At 43.3% G+C, this 17,974-nt stretch overlaps 1 protein-coding gene and 1 long non-coding RNA gene across 4 annotated transcripts; one reads left to right on the plus strand and one right to left on the minus strand.

Moving 5' to 3' along the window:
- Nucleotides 1-559: 559 nt before the first annotated feature.
- On the minus strand, nt 560-6,278 carry SRP9 (signal recognition particle 9). The gene is made up of 3 exons (XM_075088756.1): nt 6,098-6,278; nt 3,493-3,561; nt 560-1,420 (listed from the first exon to the last, which is right to left on the minus strand). The coding sequence occupies exons 1-3, from the start codon at nt 6,167-6,169 to the stop codon at nt 1,301-1,303; spliced, it is 261 nt and encodes an 86-aa protein (XP_074944857.1). The 5' UTR covers nt 6,170-6,278; the 3' UTR covers nt 560-1,300.
- On the plus strand, nt 6,221-15,324 carry LOC142055178 (uncharacterized). Of its 3 annotated transcripts, none has more exons than XR_012659833.1 (3): nt 6,221-6,396; nt 7,705-7,865; nt 15,025-15,324. It is a non-coding gene; the product is annotated as an uncharacterized LOC142055178 (long non-coding RNA). The 3 variants fall into 3 exon arrangements; XR_012659834.1 differs by having other exon boundaries at nt 7,705-7,805; XR_012659835.1 differs by lacking the exon at nt 15,025-15,324 and adding an exon at nt 9,501-9,620.
- The last annotated feature ends 2,650 nt before the right edge of the window (nt 15,325-17,974 follow it).

Consider the following 17,974-nt stretch of genomic DNA (forward strand, 5'->3'; position numbering starts at 1 on the left):
AGTTCTGTTATATATGAAGTGCTACTACAGACCAGTCTTTGTATGGCTCTGCTTTACTTCTGTGGCTTGGTTTAACCCAAAACATTAGTTCTAGAAAAGCCTAGTTACACCAATAGCACAATTACATTTAAAAAATCCATCTGATTTTAAGTATGCAATATCTAGTCAAAGCAAGTATCAACTTCAGCTACTGGATTTTCAAGCAAAGAGCCTCTACAACAGACAAAGAAGGCTTCCATCACCCTACTAGAGGTAACAATGAGAAACAAGTCTAAGCCACAGGAGCATTAGTCTATTTCTGAGAGTGGTCTTTAAATATTTATTAAGCTGGTTTTCATCCATTTATTCAGTTGGCTGACATCCATCTACCACATGTAACATTTGAAAATGCCCAGTTAGGAAGCTGCTAAAATAAGGAGTCTGGACAGTGTTTGGTTGCATGTTTCTATTAACATAATAGGCAAGAGCTTCTAGAATTTGTCATGCTGATATACTTCAACTTTGCCTGAAGCAAAGATGGGAAAAGGTCCTCCCCACTAGTATAAAACAGTTCAAGTACTGAGAAAAAAACACATACATTTTTTATTAGCAATATCTGCATAAGCAGAAAAGAAACTCCTAGCTCCTCATCAATCTAGCCATACTTAAGCAAAGTTTTACTTTAAGTTTTAAAATACAGATGTTTAATTATTTAGCCAATATAACAGTTCTACAAATTGCATCACAGCTTATGACCCAGATCAATACTAACAGCTAAATCCTTGCTAGTGACAGTGCTAACACAAATTGGCAATTTTAAGATTTCAGTTTGGAAAGCATCCGTTCTTCTAAACCCCACTAATGTATATTGTTTATGTAAATATTTATTAGATCCAGTCATCATGCTACAGTATTAGGTTAATAAACCTTCTCACTGTGAGAATACACCAGCATAAGGTATGAACACAAGGAAATCCATATGACATTTTATAGTAACTTTCCAGAAATATGCTTGTGGCCTGTCAAACTCAGACTAAAGTACTGTAGATTTAAAATTATTTACTTGTCTTCTTAGCATACCCAATGTGTAAGAATAGTTTCTTGTTTGATTCCCAAAAATAAATACAAGCTTTCAACTGAAAGCATTTATTTTCCTAGTTTTCCAAGGTAGAGTCTGGAGGGGGGTAGTGGAAATGCTTCAGATTTGTCAGCAGTCCACTTCGGTACATAAAAGCATCTCCTGTCCCAGTACTCGTTCAAATCCAAGAGATATTTTCTTCCAGTGAAATATGACCGGAGCACTCATTTTATTTTCAGCAATTCAGTCTGTTTCCATGGCAGCACTGCGGGATTCCTTAGCCACCATGAGTCGCATTAGCTGACTGTGGAATTTCTCGATCTTCTTTACGTCTTGCGCCTGGTCTGTTCTATACAGCAAACACTGTAAGAGAAAGTTGCTTAATATCAGATTTCACTGAACTGTTTTTATCCTGTTTACAGTTGCAACAAATTTGTGCTTGGAACACACAAAACAAGGTCAATACTTAAGCGTTCATTTGTGGCACGTTGTTACCCTGAAGCAGCCCCAACACATACCTACCCTGTTTTAAAATACACACACATCTGTGTTTACATTTAAGTTTCCCTGAAAAGCTCATGCCTTCCATTTGAGAACAGGGAAGTTCATGATCTATCCTAGTTTCTCCTCTCTCAAAAAGGAGGCGCTAAAGCTTGGGTTTTAAAGCTGTCTTTAAAGATACCCTTGTTTGTGTGGTCTAAACATAGAAGCAGATTTTAAACCTGAAATTACTTTCCTATTCTCCATATTCTGAATGCATATTTATTTTGCCTTTCACAGTCCTTAATGTTACGATGCCAGCGACATAAAATCAGTTTAGTATTTCCCACTGAAGAGGATCCCCTCCCCCAAGCAAAATCTGTTTCTAAGACAGTACTAAATAAGGAACATAACATCTGATTAAGATCAAAAGGAACTCCTTCATGTGACAAGCCTGTAAATGCAAAAGAAACAAGAGTAATATGCCAGTGATTTATCACGCAAAGACTGCTTAGTTTTTTTGCAGACTAAGTAATTCCTTACACCTGTACAGCACGACCTGTATGGCTGCCCAGGATGATTTAACAATGAAAAAACCAGAACGCTCCATTCTTCAGTGCTGTCAGCACAGCAACTTTTGCCAGCATTAAATTCCTATTTTAATTGAGACACAAGCAGTAGGAAAAACAGTTTATTTTTTCCTTCAGCTATATTAGTTCTACAGAGTTAAGCAGCAAGAAAAACTTCCCACCTTTAGCGAAAAACAAAACAAAACACCCAAACCGAACCAAAACCCCAAACACCCACAAAACCAAACCAACCCCCTGCCCCCCACAGTGTAAAGCTTCCTGTGACTGGAAGCAGGTAAGAAGGCCTATAACTGAAAGCAGTCCAAGTTCACGCATCACCTGACTCCAGCCTTCCCCCACGGAAGATTTTAGTCTCACTGCTCTTCAGTCCCCCACACTCAACATCTCGCCCATACTAAGCTCTCTTATCCTATCAAGGAGTGTCATTAGTGGAGTTCACATCTCTCCCAGGTACTGGAAATACCCATGCCAGACTAGATTTACTGGAAAGAAGAGATGTTATTTTTCCAAATCTGAAGAGAAAGGCAGACTACTGCTTCTTACTCTGGACTGCAGACCAACAACAACTTGGCTGTAACATCACCAGCACCAAGAACCTGTCGCACAGCAGCATGTGTACACTGATGCATGCTGACCATTTCTACCTGCTGCCCACCATCCTGCACCCTAGCCCCCCACACACTTCTAAGCATCCTCCCAGGCTATTTAGGACAAGGGCAAACAGCGTAGCTGCTCCACCTCCTTGCCCATTGCCCATCCAGCCCTTGGAAGGGCACCGCAGAATTCCATCTCGCATATACCAGTTTTTACTGAATGCATAACCAACAGCACAACAGTATTTCAGAAGGTGGGATCTCTAAACTGCAAGCAAGTCTTGTCATTCAGTCTGACAGCACTCCACACCCTCACAATCACAAACAGGGAGCCTAAGCTATGGTTGGAAGTGTCACCACTCTGAACAAATTAGAAGGACCACACTCACATTACTAAACACATCCGTGTAGAGATGCTCCTGAAATACTTCAGAAGCTACCAATGTAGTTCCATGAAGCATTTTCTTATAGAGGGAGGGTCCAAAATTTTTGCAGTGCTTGTCCTCGTTTTCATAGAATCCCAAAATAATTATGTTGGCACCCATAAAGAACACTGAGGTGTTAGAACTTTTCACAGACTGTGCAGAGTTGAACCACAGGTTAATGTCTGTTACAGACACAGTGACTACGGAAGGCCGGGCACAACGAGTTTTCAGGGAACTGTCAGGTGCTCTCAAGGAAACAGCTAAGAGCCCACAAGCTGACTGACAGCAAAATGCAAGTCTGTGAGAGGTACAATCAGCCCTGAAAGGGGAATATATTCTGTACTTACAGCTACATCATCCGTTACTTTGATACAGAGGTTCCCATCGCAATGTCGATATTTGAGAACCACCCGCACCTGAAATGACAAACATTTTATGAATTAGCACCTGCATCTAACAATTCTCAAAACATATCTGAGAGAAATCTGCCCAAATTCAGACTGTCTTCTATTAGAATTATGCATTGCTTCACATTTTCACCACCTCTGTGGCTGTCATCAGGTCTGCTGGTCATTAATCCTACAGCCAGGACGGTTTGGAAGTTGAACCACCCCGTTTCCCTGCCTGACACATTAAACTGCTGTTATAGTAGCATCAGCAAGCTTAACATTGGGTATGTTCAAACCCACTATAGGTACAGCAACGATGGTTGCAGGGACCTCAGTTACAGGTAAGATAAACTATGAGAGCCATATCAATATAAGACAACCCCCGCCAGGTATCACACTTCAGAAAAACTAAATGGAAACTTGTGTTTATAGACTTGAAACACAAAGTAGTCATCCTACATGAAGACTTGAAAGCTATTAACTGAGTGAGGTAAGCTCAGCATTACTGCTTTCTCTTCTACAGTACCTAAACTATTACCTTTAAGAGTTGTCTTTCCAGTCACTACACTTAATTCAATAGCTGCGCTGCAGCCTACAGACAGATTTGAGGTGTTCTGACATTTTGCAAATAGAAAGGCATGGTACAGGAATAACACTTTTAGAGTAACTAAAATCAGAAGACTGAAGAGAGTTCTTGCAGATGAAATTGCTTTCAAGACTCAGTAAGGCTAAATTTGAAGTCTGAAAACAAGTATTCAACTTCTCACTAAAACAGTTACTACTGTTGACACCTGCCCTAAGTTTCACCCTGTCTGCACTCCTTCTGGACTCTCAAATCACCAAAATTCTCAAAACCACAGTAATAAAAATCAACATCCTCAGGAACTGAGTGAGCATTAAATGCTTCCTCCTGAACTGCAGAGCTGGCCACACAGACTTGGTATGTATTGTTTCTAGTCTCAGCTAGCATCAGTAACTAGAAAAAAAAAAGCAAAGCACCCTTTTGAGAACATTCTAAACTCACACTACAAACAGGTCTTTGTCTTACAGAGCGACCAGTGCTAATGGTCACAGTCTCCTTGATACACAATATCTTTTGAAATTCCTGCTCCGAGACAGATCTCCTCAGATCTACCCTTCTTATTTAACAAACTGTCATCCTCCCCCAACAACAGCTGTGCAGCAGTACATCTCTTGACTGAGCAGGCCCTAAAGCACAAGAGTGGCTGCCAGAGGCAGCAGGCACAGACTAGATAGATAACTTGCACCTGCAAAAGGCAAGAGTACTCACTGCCCAGCCTCATCAGCCCGTGAAGAATGCACACCCATCTCCCACAATTCTTGTTATTCCTTCAGTTTCCCTGACAGGCCCAATTACATAAAACATCTTCTCAGGCTAGTTCTCCAGCAAATTAAAAGGAGAGTACTTGTGTTGTGATCCTGGGGCCTATATGAACTCCTTTGTAAACAGACAAGTTTATTGCCATGGACAGGAAAAGTTTGTCTTTGGACGTCCCTTAAGAAAAGGGGCAGAGCAACTCCTGACTGCAGTGGCATCCCTCCCAAGTGCTTTCATTTAACTGTATATTACAGAGCATAAGAAGGCAGAACAGAACAATTTATTTTATTATCAGTAGACAGGTGGCAAGTGCATATTAAGTGGTCAACCATGCTAGCTAAAGACAGATGTTAAACACTACTTCTGAAGGTTTCCCTGTGTCTTCTATTTCTGGTGAGGAAAACTAGGCCTTTTTTACAGAAGTTATCTTAGGCATACGAGTTCCACATTACCTTTTGTGCTACTTCTTAGCTAAAACACGGTGCTAATTCTAAAGACTAAAGTTGCTTTTAATGTTTGCACAAACCATACTCCTGAAAAAGTTACCAGAAATAAAAAACAGTCATATACCAAGAAGTTAACTCCTACAGCAACATTCTTCAGGAAGCTAACACCTTCCAATCTGAAGTGACGCTGCTGGCAACAATATGATGTGAGAGTAACGAATAACTTTTAATAATTTAGGAAGACAAACAGAAATTATATAGTATTATATGTTGGAAACTCATTAAAGAAGTCAACTCTCAACCCACTTTTCATTCTACAGAACTCCTTTAATCTCGGTTTCCAACACACAGGTACACTGCAAATAAGCACAGCGTCTCTGAGGTCGGATTCTCGGCGTTCACACACACCGCTGATAACACCCGAACACCGTCCCCGCACGTTTTGGGTCCACTCAGTGCTAACTTCCTCCAGTTTCGCGGGAGAAGGTCCGGTGCGGCACCGGCCCGTGACCCCCCTCCTCGCTCCTGCTTCAGGGAGCTCCGGAGCGCGCTCGGACACGCATTCTCCCGGGCTAGGCCACACCGGCCACCTCCACGGCCCGACGAGGGGCTCCGGAGATACGAAACGAGAGCACCGGAGCCACCAAACCAGCCCCGCCGGCGCCCACCGCCTCACCCCAGGACCGCACCTCCCCGCGGCACACAGCGGGCGGCGGAGGACGGCAGGCCGGCCGGCCCGCCCGCCCGCCCTGTCTCGGGGCCCCGGGCCCCACCCCACCTTCATGGGGTCGGCGAGGTAGAGCTTCTCAGCGGCGCGTGTGAACTCCTCCCAGGCCTGGTAGTGCGGCATGGCGGGGCCGGCAGAGCGCGGCGTTCTGGTGTCCCCGCCGGCGACAAGATGGCGCCGAAGGCGGGCGCCCTGTCACCGCAAACCGGCGCCTCCCATTGGCCGGCAGGAAATGGTCGCCCAATCGCCAAGCGCATGACTCGGAAGTTCCATCCCCGCCACAGCGACCCCTTCAGGCGCGGCGGGATAACGGAGGGATGAAGGCAGGCCCCGCCCCGCTCGCCGCGGAGGTGAGGGCTCCTGCTGGGGGTGGCCGTCCGCCGGACGTGGAACACGGGTTCGAGACCCGTGGCTGGCGGAGCGGCGGGGGGGCCTGCCTGGGTCTCCGCGGGGGCGTCACCTGCGGGGCTCTGCCGGGCCAGGTACCCGCCGCCTGCGGCCCACGGAGGGGTTCGGGGGGGTTCGGGGCCCTGCCTGGCCCGGCCCGGGCAGGAGAGCCCAGCGGGAGGAGAGGCCAGGGACAAAGGCCAGCCCAAGCCCAAGCCAGGTGGGCGAGTGGGCGACGAGCCTGTGTTACCTCGGCCGGCTTCTCCAGCTGCGCCTAGCCCAGGTTTTCCCAGGCTGGAAGGGCCTTTGTTAAGCTGAAGGGTGGCTCCGTGTTGAACAAAAAGGATGTTTCTGAGCAGCTCGCTGGCATCTCGGGGCCGCCGGGGCAGCCGCAGTTGTTTCAGAGGGGTGCTGAGGCCCAGCGCGGTGCTGGAAGCAACACTGCTGGCTTCAGAAAGCGACTGAAAGTTAAGAAATTACAAAGATCTTGGGGAACCCTGCTTTTCAAATATACATGTATATGTGTGTGTGTAAAGCGTTTAAATAAAACTGACTAGATATTATGTCAAAAGTTACATGAGCTAGGAAAAAAGATCTGCGATGCCTCCTGTTATGCTTTAAAACCCCATTCCTTTAGTAACCTGTGATTTTTTCCTTAATTGCACAAAGATTGTAGCCAGCCACAGCGCTAAGCTCTGACTGTTACTATGGCTTGTGTAACTGCTGCGATTATAAGAAACATGTAAAAATCGCAGTCCTCTGTTTCATGGGGATGCACTGAAAACTCAGAAGCTCCTGATAATGACTCACAACTTCAAGTTCATTTTACCGAACTGAGCAAACCTCAACATTGTGGCCAAACAAATAAACTGGAGAGTTCAGGGCAGATCTGCATGTGAGGGGACAAATTATGCAGGCTGTTCCAGTCTCCACTAGTGACATGGGGAAATACTAACTGTAGGTTTTTTTGACCACAAAAGGCACAATAGGTGCAAGGGAGAATGAAGAAACATGGCATAGAAATAAAAGGGTGGATGGGAGGTAAGGGGAGAAAAACTAGAATGAATTCCGCTGAGTCATGAAAATAGAAAATAGTTGTTACTGTGGGGATCAACTCTGAAAAAGTCTGCAGTGATTAAACTGCCATTCTTTAATAAATTGCAACTTGTGGGTGTTATGTGGTCTAAACAATTCTCTTAAAGGGCTTTGCACCAATGAGTGGAGGCTATGAATAGTGGAAAGACTTAAGACTTCTTTTTTTTTCTTTGCAGAACCGCTCACAGAGTTTAGATGCTGCTGTGTCTGAGAACCCAGCTTCAGAAATGTGAGAGCTGTCTTTCAGCAGGGCTAATTATCACAACCCTGATTAAAGGTGATGGACGTACTGACAGAGCCTAAAGCAATTATCCTGAACACAGAACCTAAACCGGAGGTAGTGCTTCTCCACTGTCTTAGGTTTTGGGTAGCCATATATAACAACGGAGTAGGAATTGCTTTTGGTAGTGTTTTACAGACACATAAGGGATGTAACTACATGAAAATGAAAGGTGTGGGGAGTGCAAACCCTGTAACATGCATAACATTTCACAGAACCATTGCTCACCAAAATTGGGTCCAGGTTTTCAGTTGGGACATGGATATTTTATTTCTGAAGGAGAAATCCCAGTTTCGGGCTGTCCCTTCAGAAGCACCTTAGGGTTGCTTTTCAGAGGATTTTCATTTTGACTCAAATGTTCAGGGTCTTTTATGTATTCTTTGACACAAGACTTAAGAGCTTGCCAATGGCCAGTCATTAGTGCTGTAATACACAGTTTCTTCAGTTAAGCTAATCATCAGAGCAAGATTAGAAAACAAATCCATTTTGGTATTTATTTTTCCTTAACCAGATGATTTCTGTGGTCCAGTTTAGCATATAGCTTCTAAATCTGCTATATTTGCACAACTTTGAAGGTAACAAACTGCAGTAGCCAGGACAAGGAACAGAGAGAGGGATTTCATAATTGTTCTTACCTCTGAAAAAATTGTGATGTGTCACAATGTCAGTTATCTACCGCCTGATACACAATTCCACATAGCCTGTTCCTGGCTGTCGATCTGAAGGATTTCCTCTTCCTTGCTACCACCACCACCTATGGCCCCACAGTTGTGCTGCCACGGCTGTTTGTAACTCTGTGCCAGGGTTCAAACCTATGCTTGGATTAAAAGCAGCACTGTTTTTAGTAACGCATTTTTTTAACCAAGATGTTAATTTTCCAGTTTACTGTGTGGCCTTACGTACTGTTGTGCTGACACAGCTGTTGAAAACATACCTTTTTTGGTGGTGAGATGGGATATGGGAATTCCTACTGTTTTTGCTGGCTTGCCACCAAAAATGAGGGGGTGTATGTGAAACCACCCCCTGCCCCCGGCTCCCCTGAAAGCATGGCCAGTTGCTGAAATCTCAGCAATTAAAAAGAGAGGCTATTTCTGAGCCTCAGGGAATGTCTGATACCTCTAGATAGTGTGCTGCTTCGCTCTGTTGTTCTCCTCTTGTGTGGAGAACAGAACATTTTCTTGACATGTTTGAAAAGTAACTTAGACCACTGCAGTTATTCAGCTGTAAGCTGTATTTGATGTATGTCCAAAACAGTATTTTTCAAGTGAGTTCCAGTGACTGCAGTAATAGTAGAAGTCTTTCAATGGGCTTTTTGTTTAGTGAAATAAAATGAACAGTTGTTTATCACTGTGCAGAGTGTTTGGTACCCAGCCAATAATAATTTAGTAGTTAGTAAGAATTCTGCTAAAACATACATACTTATCTTGCTTTCTTTTCTTGGGTTCCTGCTTTTTTCCATGCAAGAAATCATTCCAGCAGTCTGAAGGGCCATTCCATCACTTGTAAGTCCAATCCGGAATGCTATAAAACCTTATTTACCCTTTCCTTAGTCTGTCCTTGTATATCCTTGCTATATTCCCTAGACCACCTTAGATAAGGTCTTTTTTAGCTTGGATTTAAGGCCATAAAAAGCTATGAAGCAATAATGTAAGTACTTGTCTGATGAAGATTTTTCATGCGGTTTTTCCTCAGGCCTTTCCCCCTCATCCAACCTGTATGTACATGATTAATGATCTCTCTTTGATCAAGCTTCTACATGCATTACCACTGCAAGTTCTGCTTCGTATAGTTATGTTCAGGCACCTGGATTCCACATGGTAATTTCTTTAGTTTTTTATCTAGTGTCTTCCTTTGCATAAAGACAAATTGAAAGAAAGCAGTAGAAAAAGACCTTGCATTAAATCTTAAAATATCATCCTCAGGGATCTTGAGTTCTTGCAACTCCTACAAAGTTCATGGAAGTTGCAGCTGCTCAGCATCACTCAAGGTTAGGTATTTGGTTTCCTGTTCTTCTCATTAATGCTTTTATTCAATCTAAAGCAGGTGCCATATTCTTATTTGCAAATGTATTTTTCTTTCCTGGATAAGGAATTCAAATAAGAGTATTAAATGCATTAAAATAGTTATCTGCCACCATGACATACTACCGGTGGGTAAAACAAGCTGGTCTTTCCAGCTAAAAGAAGCTTTGTCCAGACCACTATGCATTATCATGCTAAATTACGGATTTGGTGGGAAACAATAGGACAAACTCTGATCTCAGTTATGCTGCTGTAAATCCAGAGTCTTTCTATTTATTTCAGTGGATATTTTTTTTTGGTATCTGTAACAATTTAATTAAGAGCAGACTTTGGTGCTGAGATGATAATCCTGTTCTTGGACCAGGAGCAACATAAAGTCAGCGCAGTTATACAGGTCTAAAAGAGTGCTAATGAGGAGTTAGTTACAAGGCAGTTACTGCTGCCAGGAATGCTTAATACTTAAAGAAGGAGAAATAGTCACTTCTTTCAAAATATCTTCAACCCAGCCCTCAGTGAAGTTCAGGAGAAGGTATGGGCATGGTGATTATACATTCCATTCTTGTGTGTGTATGGTCTAAAACAGCTTGGGATTTGTACTGATGCAAACTTTAATTACACAGAGTTATTTTTTTTTAAAGAGCATTTATGTGCATAAGGATGCAGATAGATCTTGAGTGCAGTAAGATCTGAGGTCTTCAACATCTCACTGGCTTCTGAATCCCAGTACCCATGAGACCTGAGTCTGCAGTCAGAAGCAGTTTGTGCTCCTGGATGGGTTATAACTTGCCAAACCGAGCCACAGGTTTTCATTCCACAGCTCCTGAAGGAGCACAAAATGTACTGCTCCTTTCTATGGTTTTTGCCAGGCTGAGCCATATATACTTACAGCAATGCTAATTTTCTGTTTCTTTTGCATACAAGCAATTTATTGAGTGATTCAGACTCATACTGTCCTAACAGGGTGATTAAATATTGGTGTGACTTGATTGTTAAAATACAGTTCATGACAATTAAGGCTGTATGCAGATAGCAGGATTTGGGGTTCTGTCCCGGCGCCTGTCCCAGCTAAGTCACAACTTCTAGTCAGGATGAGACCTGGCTGCCTGTTAGTCTCCTCCCTCCTTTTCCCTGGTGCCCTTGCTCCTGTGAAAGGAAACACACTCCAAACATGTCCTGACTGGGGCCACTGGGGAGCCTGCAACTGTGGGCACACCATGTTCCACACTACTGTACATTTTAGCCATAGCCTTCCCCAAGGCAGCATTGTATCCTAGGTTGCTTTAACCACTAGAAAAAAAAACCTTGTCATTTAATATGGTCTAATCTGACCTTACTGTACGTTAGGGAGTTTATATACGTGCATGTCAATAGCTGTTACACTAGCAAGAGACCTGTCCCTACACATGGCTGCATTGCCAGCCTGGCCTTAACAAAAACTGCCCTTTCATTTTTGGATGCTGTTCTGACAGTGTTCTTGTTAAGCTGTTTGCTTTTGATAGCTAGAAGGATGCATCCCTTCTTGTTAAGTGGTCAGTTAGTCCCTTCAGCATGATAACATACTCAAATTAATATGCTGTCATGCAAGAGACATATGTTAGGGAGCAGATTCTATGCTGTCACATCATCGGCTGTTGAGATTTGAGAATGAAATAGCAGTCCTCATGATGGCCTTCGGGGAAAAGAAGAACACATCTGGTAGCCAGCTCACGAACCGGCATTTGAAGCACACTGGAAGCAGACAGACACTTAGCATTAACTGCTCATAGATTTTGTATCATCATTACGTGAAGTTTCTGAGCATGCTTAAGACAGGGTTAGATCATCTGCTGACACACACTGGAAGTACATTGATTTCTTACATTAATCTTTATATAGAAAAGCTTTTTATTTGATAGGCATGACTTAAGGCTGGTTTACCTGTGTTATTCACGCTGCCATGACTGATGGCAGAACAGGCAAGTGAGATGAGATGCTTATAGCAATACCTTCCCAAGTCCTCTGGAGCCATGTAACTGCCTCTGGGGCAGAAGGGCTTTTCGTACTTTTGACTGAGTTGACTTCTAATTCTAAATTACATGTCTCAGCCCAGATCAGATGGAAATTACCTCTTCCTCAGTTCAGCTTGCAGGAAGGAAGACATGAGCATTTCCTAGTCTGCTAAAGCTCAAACCTCCCTGGCAGGTGAACCCTGATGACTTCTTGCTGAAGTGAGTGACACGCTTTCCCTTCCCCCTGTCCTCTTGTGAGAGCAGCAACATGCAGGTGGTGGGAAACAGTAACTTTTGCTGTTTGCAGAGTAAATACGTGTCTGTCCCTAAAGTTGTGCGGCGTTATTCGAGTGGGCTCTTGATTTAGCTGGGTCAGTAAAAGTGGCTGGTAGTCCCAGCCACTTGTCACTGACTTTTCCCAGGAATTAATACTCTTTCATGACGTGTTTGCAGAGATGCTTTTGTGAGTGCCCCTTAACCCACTTCAATCAAACTGGGTTAGCAAAAACCTCCTACTTAATCCATTTAAGCTAAGACTGTCTCAGGTTGACCAAAGTAGGTTAGGGGGTGCAGGCAGATCTGAAGAAGTGGTAATTTCCACAAGAAGAAGTAGGACGGGCTGAGCAGGGGGAGCGAACCTGAATCAGCGACTTCTCCCATCCCCTCAGCTGCAAGCAGGAGGGGACGCCAGCCACTGCCCTGTGCTGTACACATACACAGGCATGTTGGGCAGCTCAGCTGCCTAAGTTCTGTTGGGCAGAACTTGGGGAGCCACAGCGGTGCAGCTGTTTTCCCATATACCCCTTCCCATAGTTAGAACAGTAGAAAAACTTTGTGCAGAGCAGCTGTTGCCAAGACTGCATAGCAGACTAAAGCCTCTGCAGGCTCCTCGAGCTCTCCTGCTCAAGCGTTTGTCCTTGGTCAAGAGTTGGTGCAGGTAGAGGTCCAAATTATGGTCAAATTAGTGGATTCTTGGCATTTGCACTGCCAATTCCTGAAACAACTGCAAGCACACACATTCCTTTGATGTCTACAGTATGGAAGCTTTCTATGAAAGACGTATGATACAGAGCTTGAATAGCTATCTGGCTCACAGGCCCATGTAAAGCATACATAAGAGCTGGGGTCTGTGCTGGGAAGGGCTTCCTTACTTCCAACATGGTGCTGCTGTTATGATCCTTGTCACGGAGGTTGTAAGTATTTACCCGTCCCTTTGGTTGGCTTGAGTCTGCAGAGAAATTTTAACCTCAAATCTGTAAGTTTAGTGCTTTCATAAGATTTGGAGTACATTAAAAATATGAAAGCAGATCTAGGTAGCGTGTAGGAGTGGGGGCAGGGTGAGTATCTGTATAAATTACATGCCAGGGCTGTGACTTTATGTTGAAGGGATAACTACTAACAAGATTTGAAATGTGTCTTAACAATTGCATTCTTGCTGACGTGTTTTTCTCTCTCCATTAGCAACTTTTACTGATCTTATTATTTTTTTAATGCATATGAAGTAAGTCAAATGTTGAAGTGATCTTGCTATTTCAGGAATAAATGACAAAGTTCCCCCTTCTTTCAGATGGGGCAGAAATTTAGAGGTTGTACAGATACCAGAAACACATATGCAGGAGATGTGAATGAAGGAGGAAATACCGCTGTCATCGTTTTAGGGCCTGGAGAAACATGAGGGGGCCTTCAGGCAATTCCCTGCTTGATGCTGACCCTTTTTCCTTGTCTCCCTGCCTCTTACCCACTCCTGGCTGGGAGTGAGAGGAACTAGGAATGGTAGCTGCATGCTTGCTGAGGAATATCTGCACCAGATCTCTATCTATAAGGATTCAGCCAATCTGTGTCCCCCTTATGCAGCACAAAGACATGAGGCAGGGCAGTGCGTCTGCTCATACATATTTCAAATCCTTTTTTTTTCTTAGGGTTGTTTTCACTTTTATTTTCAAACAGTTAGGGTAAATCTGGCTGCCCTAAAGCTAGCTCCTCTTCCATATAGTTTACTCTTGTTGATTTAAAAACAAGAATCATGAGAAAGATTTGCCAGCGTAGCATTTGCTATGCAAAATTTGCATGCAGCTGCTTTGAACTAAATTCCCAGCAGAAGTGAAAGGATTTTGAAGCTTCCAGATCTTCACAGACTACTGTTTTTTTCAGACAGAAATCTGTATGATATGTACTTCTCCCAAGATCCCTCGCAGCCAGCTAGGACTATATTATCCTTCTCCTACCCCACTGAGACATATTATCTTTTGGGAGGGGATCCTTCTGGACCTAGAAAGTTAATTAGCTTTGCTTGCGAGCGTCTGCCACTAAAGTGACTGATTACCTTTTGGAGGGAAGGAAAACGCTGGTCTCTAGAGTTGAAAACAGCAAAAATATTCAAATTTGTGTAAATCTTGATGCTTATTTCTCTTTTGTGGGGCAACACTCTTCTCCATATGTGGGGAAAATTTTCCAGCAGTTCTATTTCAGTTCCTGGAGTTGTAGGTTGAATCATAAATCTAGTCTTATAGATTGAGAATATGATCAGGAGTGTTTGAAGGCTGTTTGCAAGTCAAATGCTGGTAATTTCAAGTAAGGTAGTCTTGTCCTGTCTCACTAGAGCCTGTCTAGTTTCACAGAAGCTGAGAATCCATTGTCACTGATAGATTTTTTGGGTAATGAAACCATGCTCTAATTCAGGGCCAGAGTGGCAGGCCAGTGGTTTGCTGCTTAGACATGTAAGGTAACTAATGCAATTAGGGTAATGCAAGCCACTTACAGGTGAGGTGAAGATGTCTCCTGCGTTGACACAGGAACCTCCTCACTCCTTGGTGGCAATGCTAACTTCAGTACATGGACACTTTTCTCCTTAGGGGCAGGATCAATTTGATGCCCCATAAATCTTATTAGGTATTCTGTTCATTCCTCAGAGAAGTATCATGAGGGTTAATTATTTCTCTGCTCTGACTCAGACAGTGATTTTGTGCCAGAGGATTCTGGCTCTAAGTATAATCCTAGTGATACTCTCAGTGAGAAAACCATTGTTAACGATGTTGATGAGGAAGCGCTAATGGAAGCTGAACCAGACCCTGATATAGAAACTGAGAGACCTAAGGCAAACAAAGGAAAGAGGTTGGAAACCTGGCTGTTTTCAGCCTTCCGCAGCAGATCTTATGAAAAATAACTCTTTGTCTTCTTCCCCCTTCTCCTCCCCCCATCCAAATACAGGCTGCGGAATGGCTCTCCTGAGGCTGAGCTGTGCTAGAGGGAGGGAAGAGATCCGCTGCTGAAGTGCTGGTGCCGAACGTCATTCCCCCGGGAAGATGTGCAGTGAGGAGCAGGTTTCAAATAGAGTGTCTCTTCAGCAAAAACGGTTGCCAGATGGGGGCTGAGGCCCTCATTCTGCCCAGGCTTCAGCAAGGCATCGCTCCAGGGCCACTGTGAATTATAAATACATTGGTCACATTTCTCTATTTAGGACTGGTGCTCTGGAGTTAGAGTTTGCATGAATAAAACATATTTTCCGTACTGTTTTTCTCTATCAGTATTTTATAAACTCATGATGAGAGACCAGTGATATCTACCTGCTGTGTAACTGTGCTGTGAGGGGCAAAAGGGCTCCTTGTGCCAGCACGCAGAGCTAAGCACAACTTAGCACTTAAAAAGTTTCCCTTGTCCCAAAGAGATTATTTTCTTCTAGTCTCATGTGGTTTCCAAGGCCCAGTTTAAACACATACAATGACATAGGATAGATAGCTATTTTCCATACATGGCATTGGTTGTTCAGCAGGAAGCATTCATTGCTTTAAGACGTACTGAAAGGGATTCTGTTCTGCACTCCAAAAGAGAAGCAGGCAGGATTATCTTGGGTCACATCTTTCTTCTGTTAGTCAAATGGTGAAACCAGACATCTGAGTTGTTTCAGGCTGTGACCTTACCCTGTGCTTCCTGACAGACCTCACAGCTTTTCAGTTGTCCCTAGTTTATATGCAGGATTCCTCAGTCCCCCTGGCAATCTGCATTCTTCCTCGAGCTTTTTCCTGGTATCTTGGGCCCTTGGGAGATCACAGCCTCGACTTGGTTTCTATGTGGCTGCATAGCTAACCACTCCAGTAATTCACTGCCTTAGTCTGGATCCCTCCGCTGAACAGGCTTAAAGGTATTCATGGCCCTCTCCAATGTTTCTTGACGCTATTCAACCTATACAGTGTTCTTTCAACTTGCATTCTTCCTGGATGCCTCCAGAAGCAGAACAGCAGGCTCCAGCATTTCCTGACACTGTGGCCCTTTATAGCAACCAACAGTTTACACATTTGTCATTCAACTCACAATCTGCTTCACTGTATCTGGCATCTTATGGTTGTTCTCTCATTCCCTAATGTGCTATAGCCTTCTTCAGGCTCAACAGCTGCTCCAAGAAGGTTCCTAAGGCTGGGGAGCTTTTTGCTGAAAACATTTTTCAGATTCTCCCTCATGCTCTCTAGCAATGAATTTTTTTTTTTATTTTGTGATATAATATGGTTTTCCCTGGCATATTTCTAATTGCTTCTTCATTTACCTTTATTGGTCCCTGATCTCCAGCAGCATCTGTTATTCCCCATAAAATCTGGACACTCTGTGACTTTATTATTTCAAACATCCTTGTAGCTATACCCAGCAGTTGTAGCCCTTCTTGATGCGATTGCATTCGGTGACATTCTCTTGTGTTAGCTGTCCCCAGCAATTCGCAGCCTTCTCTGGTTTTCATCGTCATCCTGAGGTTTGCATCTCATAGCATTGTGAGGCTTTCTTAGGCAGCTCTGTCATGATGATGTCTCCTCTGGTTTTCTGTAGCATCCTGGGACCTTTCTTCACATACATATCTTATTCAGCTTCCCTTACATCCCACAGCACTACACAGGCTTTTCCTACATCCTCAGCAACTTTCATGGTACTCTGATGTCCCCTGGCTGTTATCTGGCTCTCTTTGATCTTTCCCAGCTGAATCGCAGCACTCTCTTAATATCCCTTTCTATACCCTCTATGATCTTCACAGGCACCTCTGGATCACTAATGGTTATTTCCACATTCTTTTTTAAGTTTGACTCAAAACATTTTCGATCATCTACAAATGTTCACAATCATGCCGCCAAAAAGGACTTTCTGGTAAAGCAGCAGTTCAAGCAGTCGCTTTGTTTCTTTCATAACATCTTTAAAAGTAAAATATACAGCTGTCTTAATGAATTTTGAGAACAGGAGATTGTTACAGCATTTGCAGAAATGTATATGAGCATTCTGAGGCTCTTCTACTAAGTGACTAAAGTAAGGTAAGGATTATACCATGGTGAACTTGCCCTGTGTGTTAAGACCCCGCAGAGAATAAGACTGGCAACGCCTTCGAAAATTTGATCCATAATAGCAGTGCCTTTGTTTCTCTGATAAGATGCATATCACTGTTCATTTCAAATTCACCTAGTAATATTTGTAAAGTAGTTAAAAAATTTGGGTGATGAGTACTGCGGAAGTTTAGACTGTTGCTGTTCTTACATTAGATGTCTTTACCCATAATGATTAATAAGAAAATCCTGAGCTGGATATGATAAAGCAATTTTAACTTGCCTGCTAGCTGGCCTTAAAACCTGTCTAGGGTTCAAAGTTTTCAAACAGGAAAAAAGAAACAGATGCTGAAGTTTATGAAGCTGTAGAATTGGCTTCATTCTAACATCACCTCACTTGAAAACACACAGGCGTGGAATAATACAAGTTACAGTTCTTATTAGTTATTCATGTTGTAGCATCATCATCATCAGACTCATCTCAGGTGGTAATATGTAAGCCAATTGCATCCATGCTACGTGGATATCATTACAGAGAGAATATTTCTTCTTCATAAGAATTCCTTCACTCAAGCATGTTTGTATGCTTTGACTCTCTCCTTGTCCCCAGTGTTTTGATTGCAGTAAAAATCCTAAAATGAGTTAGTTCCTGTCATCTGTCTTGTGCTAACATGCACACCCGTTCCTGGTTTCCACTTACAAAGATTACAGAAAAATCCATGTGATATAAATCATACAGTAGTGCTTTACAGTTTTATTTAGTTCCTTAGTCAACCGTGCTTTCAGTTATACCCAGCAGTAGACGCCATGTTTAACTGTGCAAGGGCTACATGCTTATGTGCTTACTTTATTTCCTTTACTGC

Source organism: Phalacrocorax aristotelis, chromosome 3, assembly GCF_949628215.1.
Source record: "Phalacrocorax aristotelis chromosome 3, bGulAri2.1, whole genome shotgun sequence".
NCBI classification, from domain to species: Eukaryota; Metazoa; Chordata; class Aves; order Suliformes; family Phalacrocoracidae; genus Phalacrocorax; species Phalacrocorax aristotelis.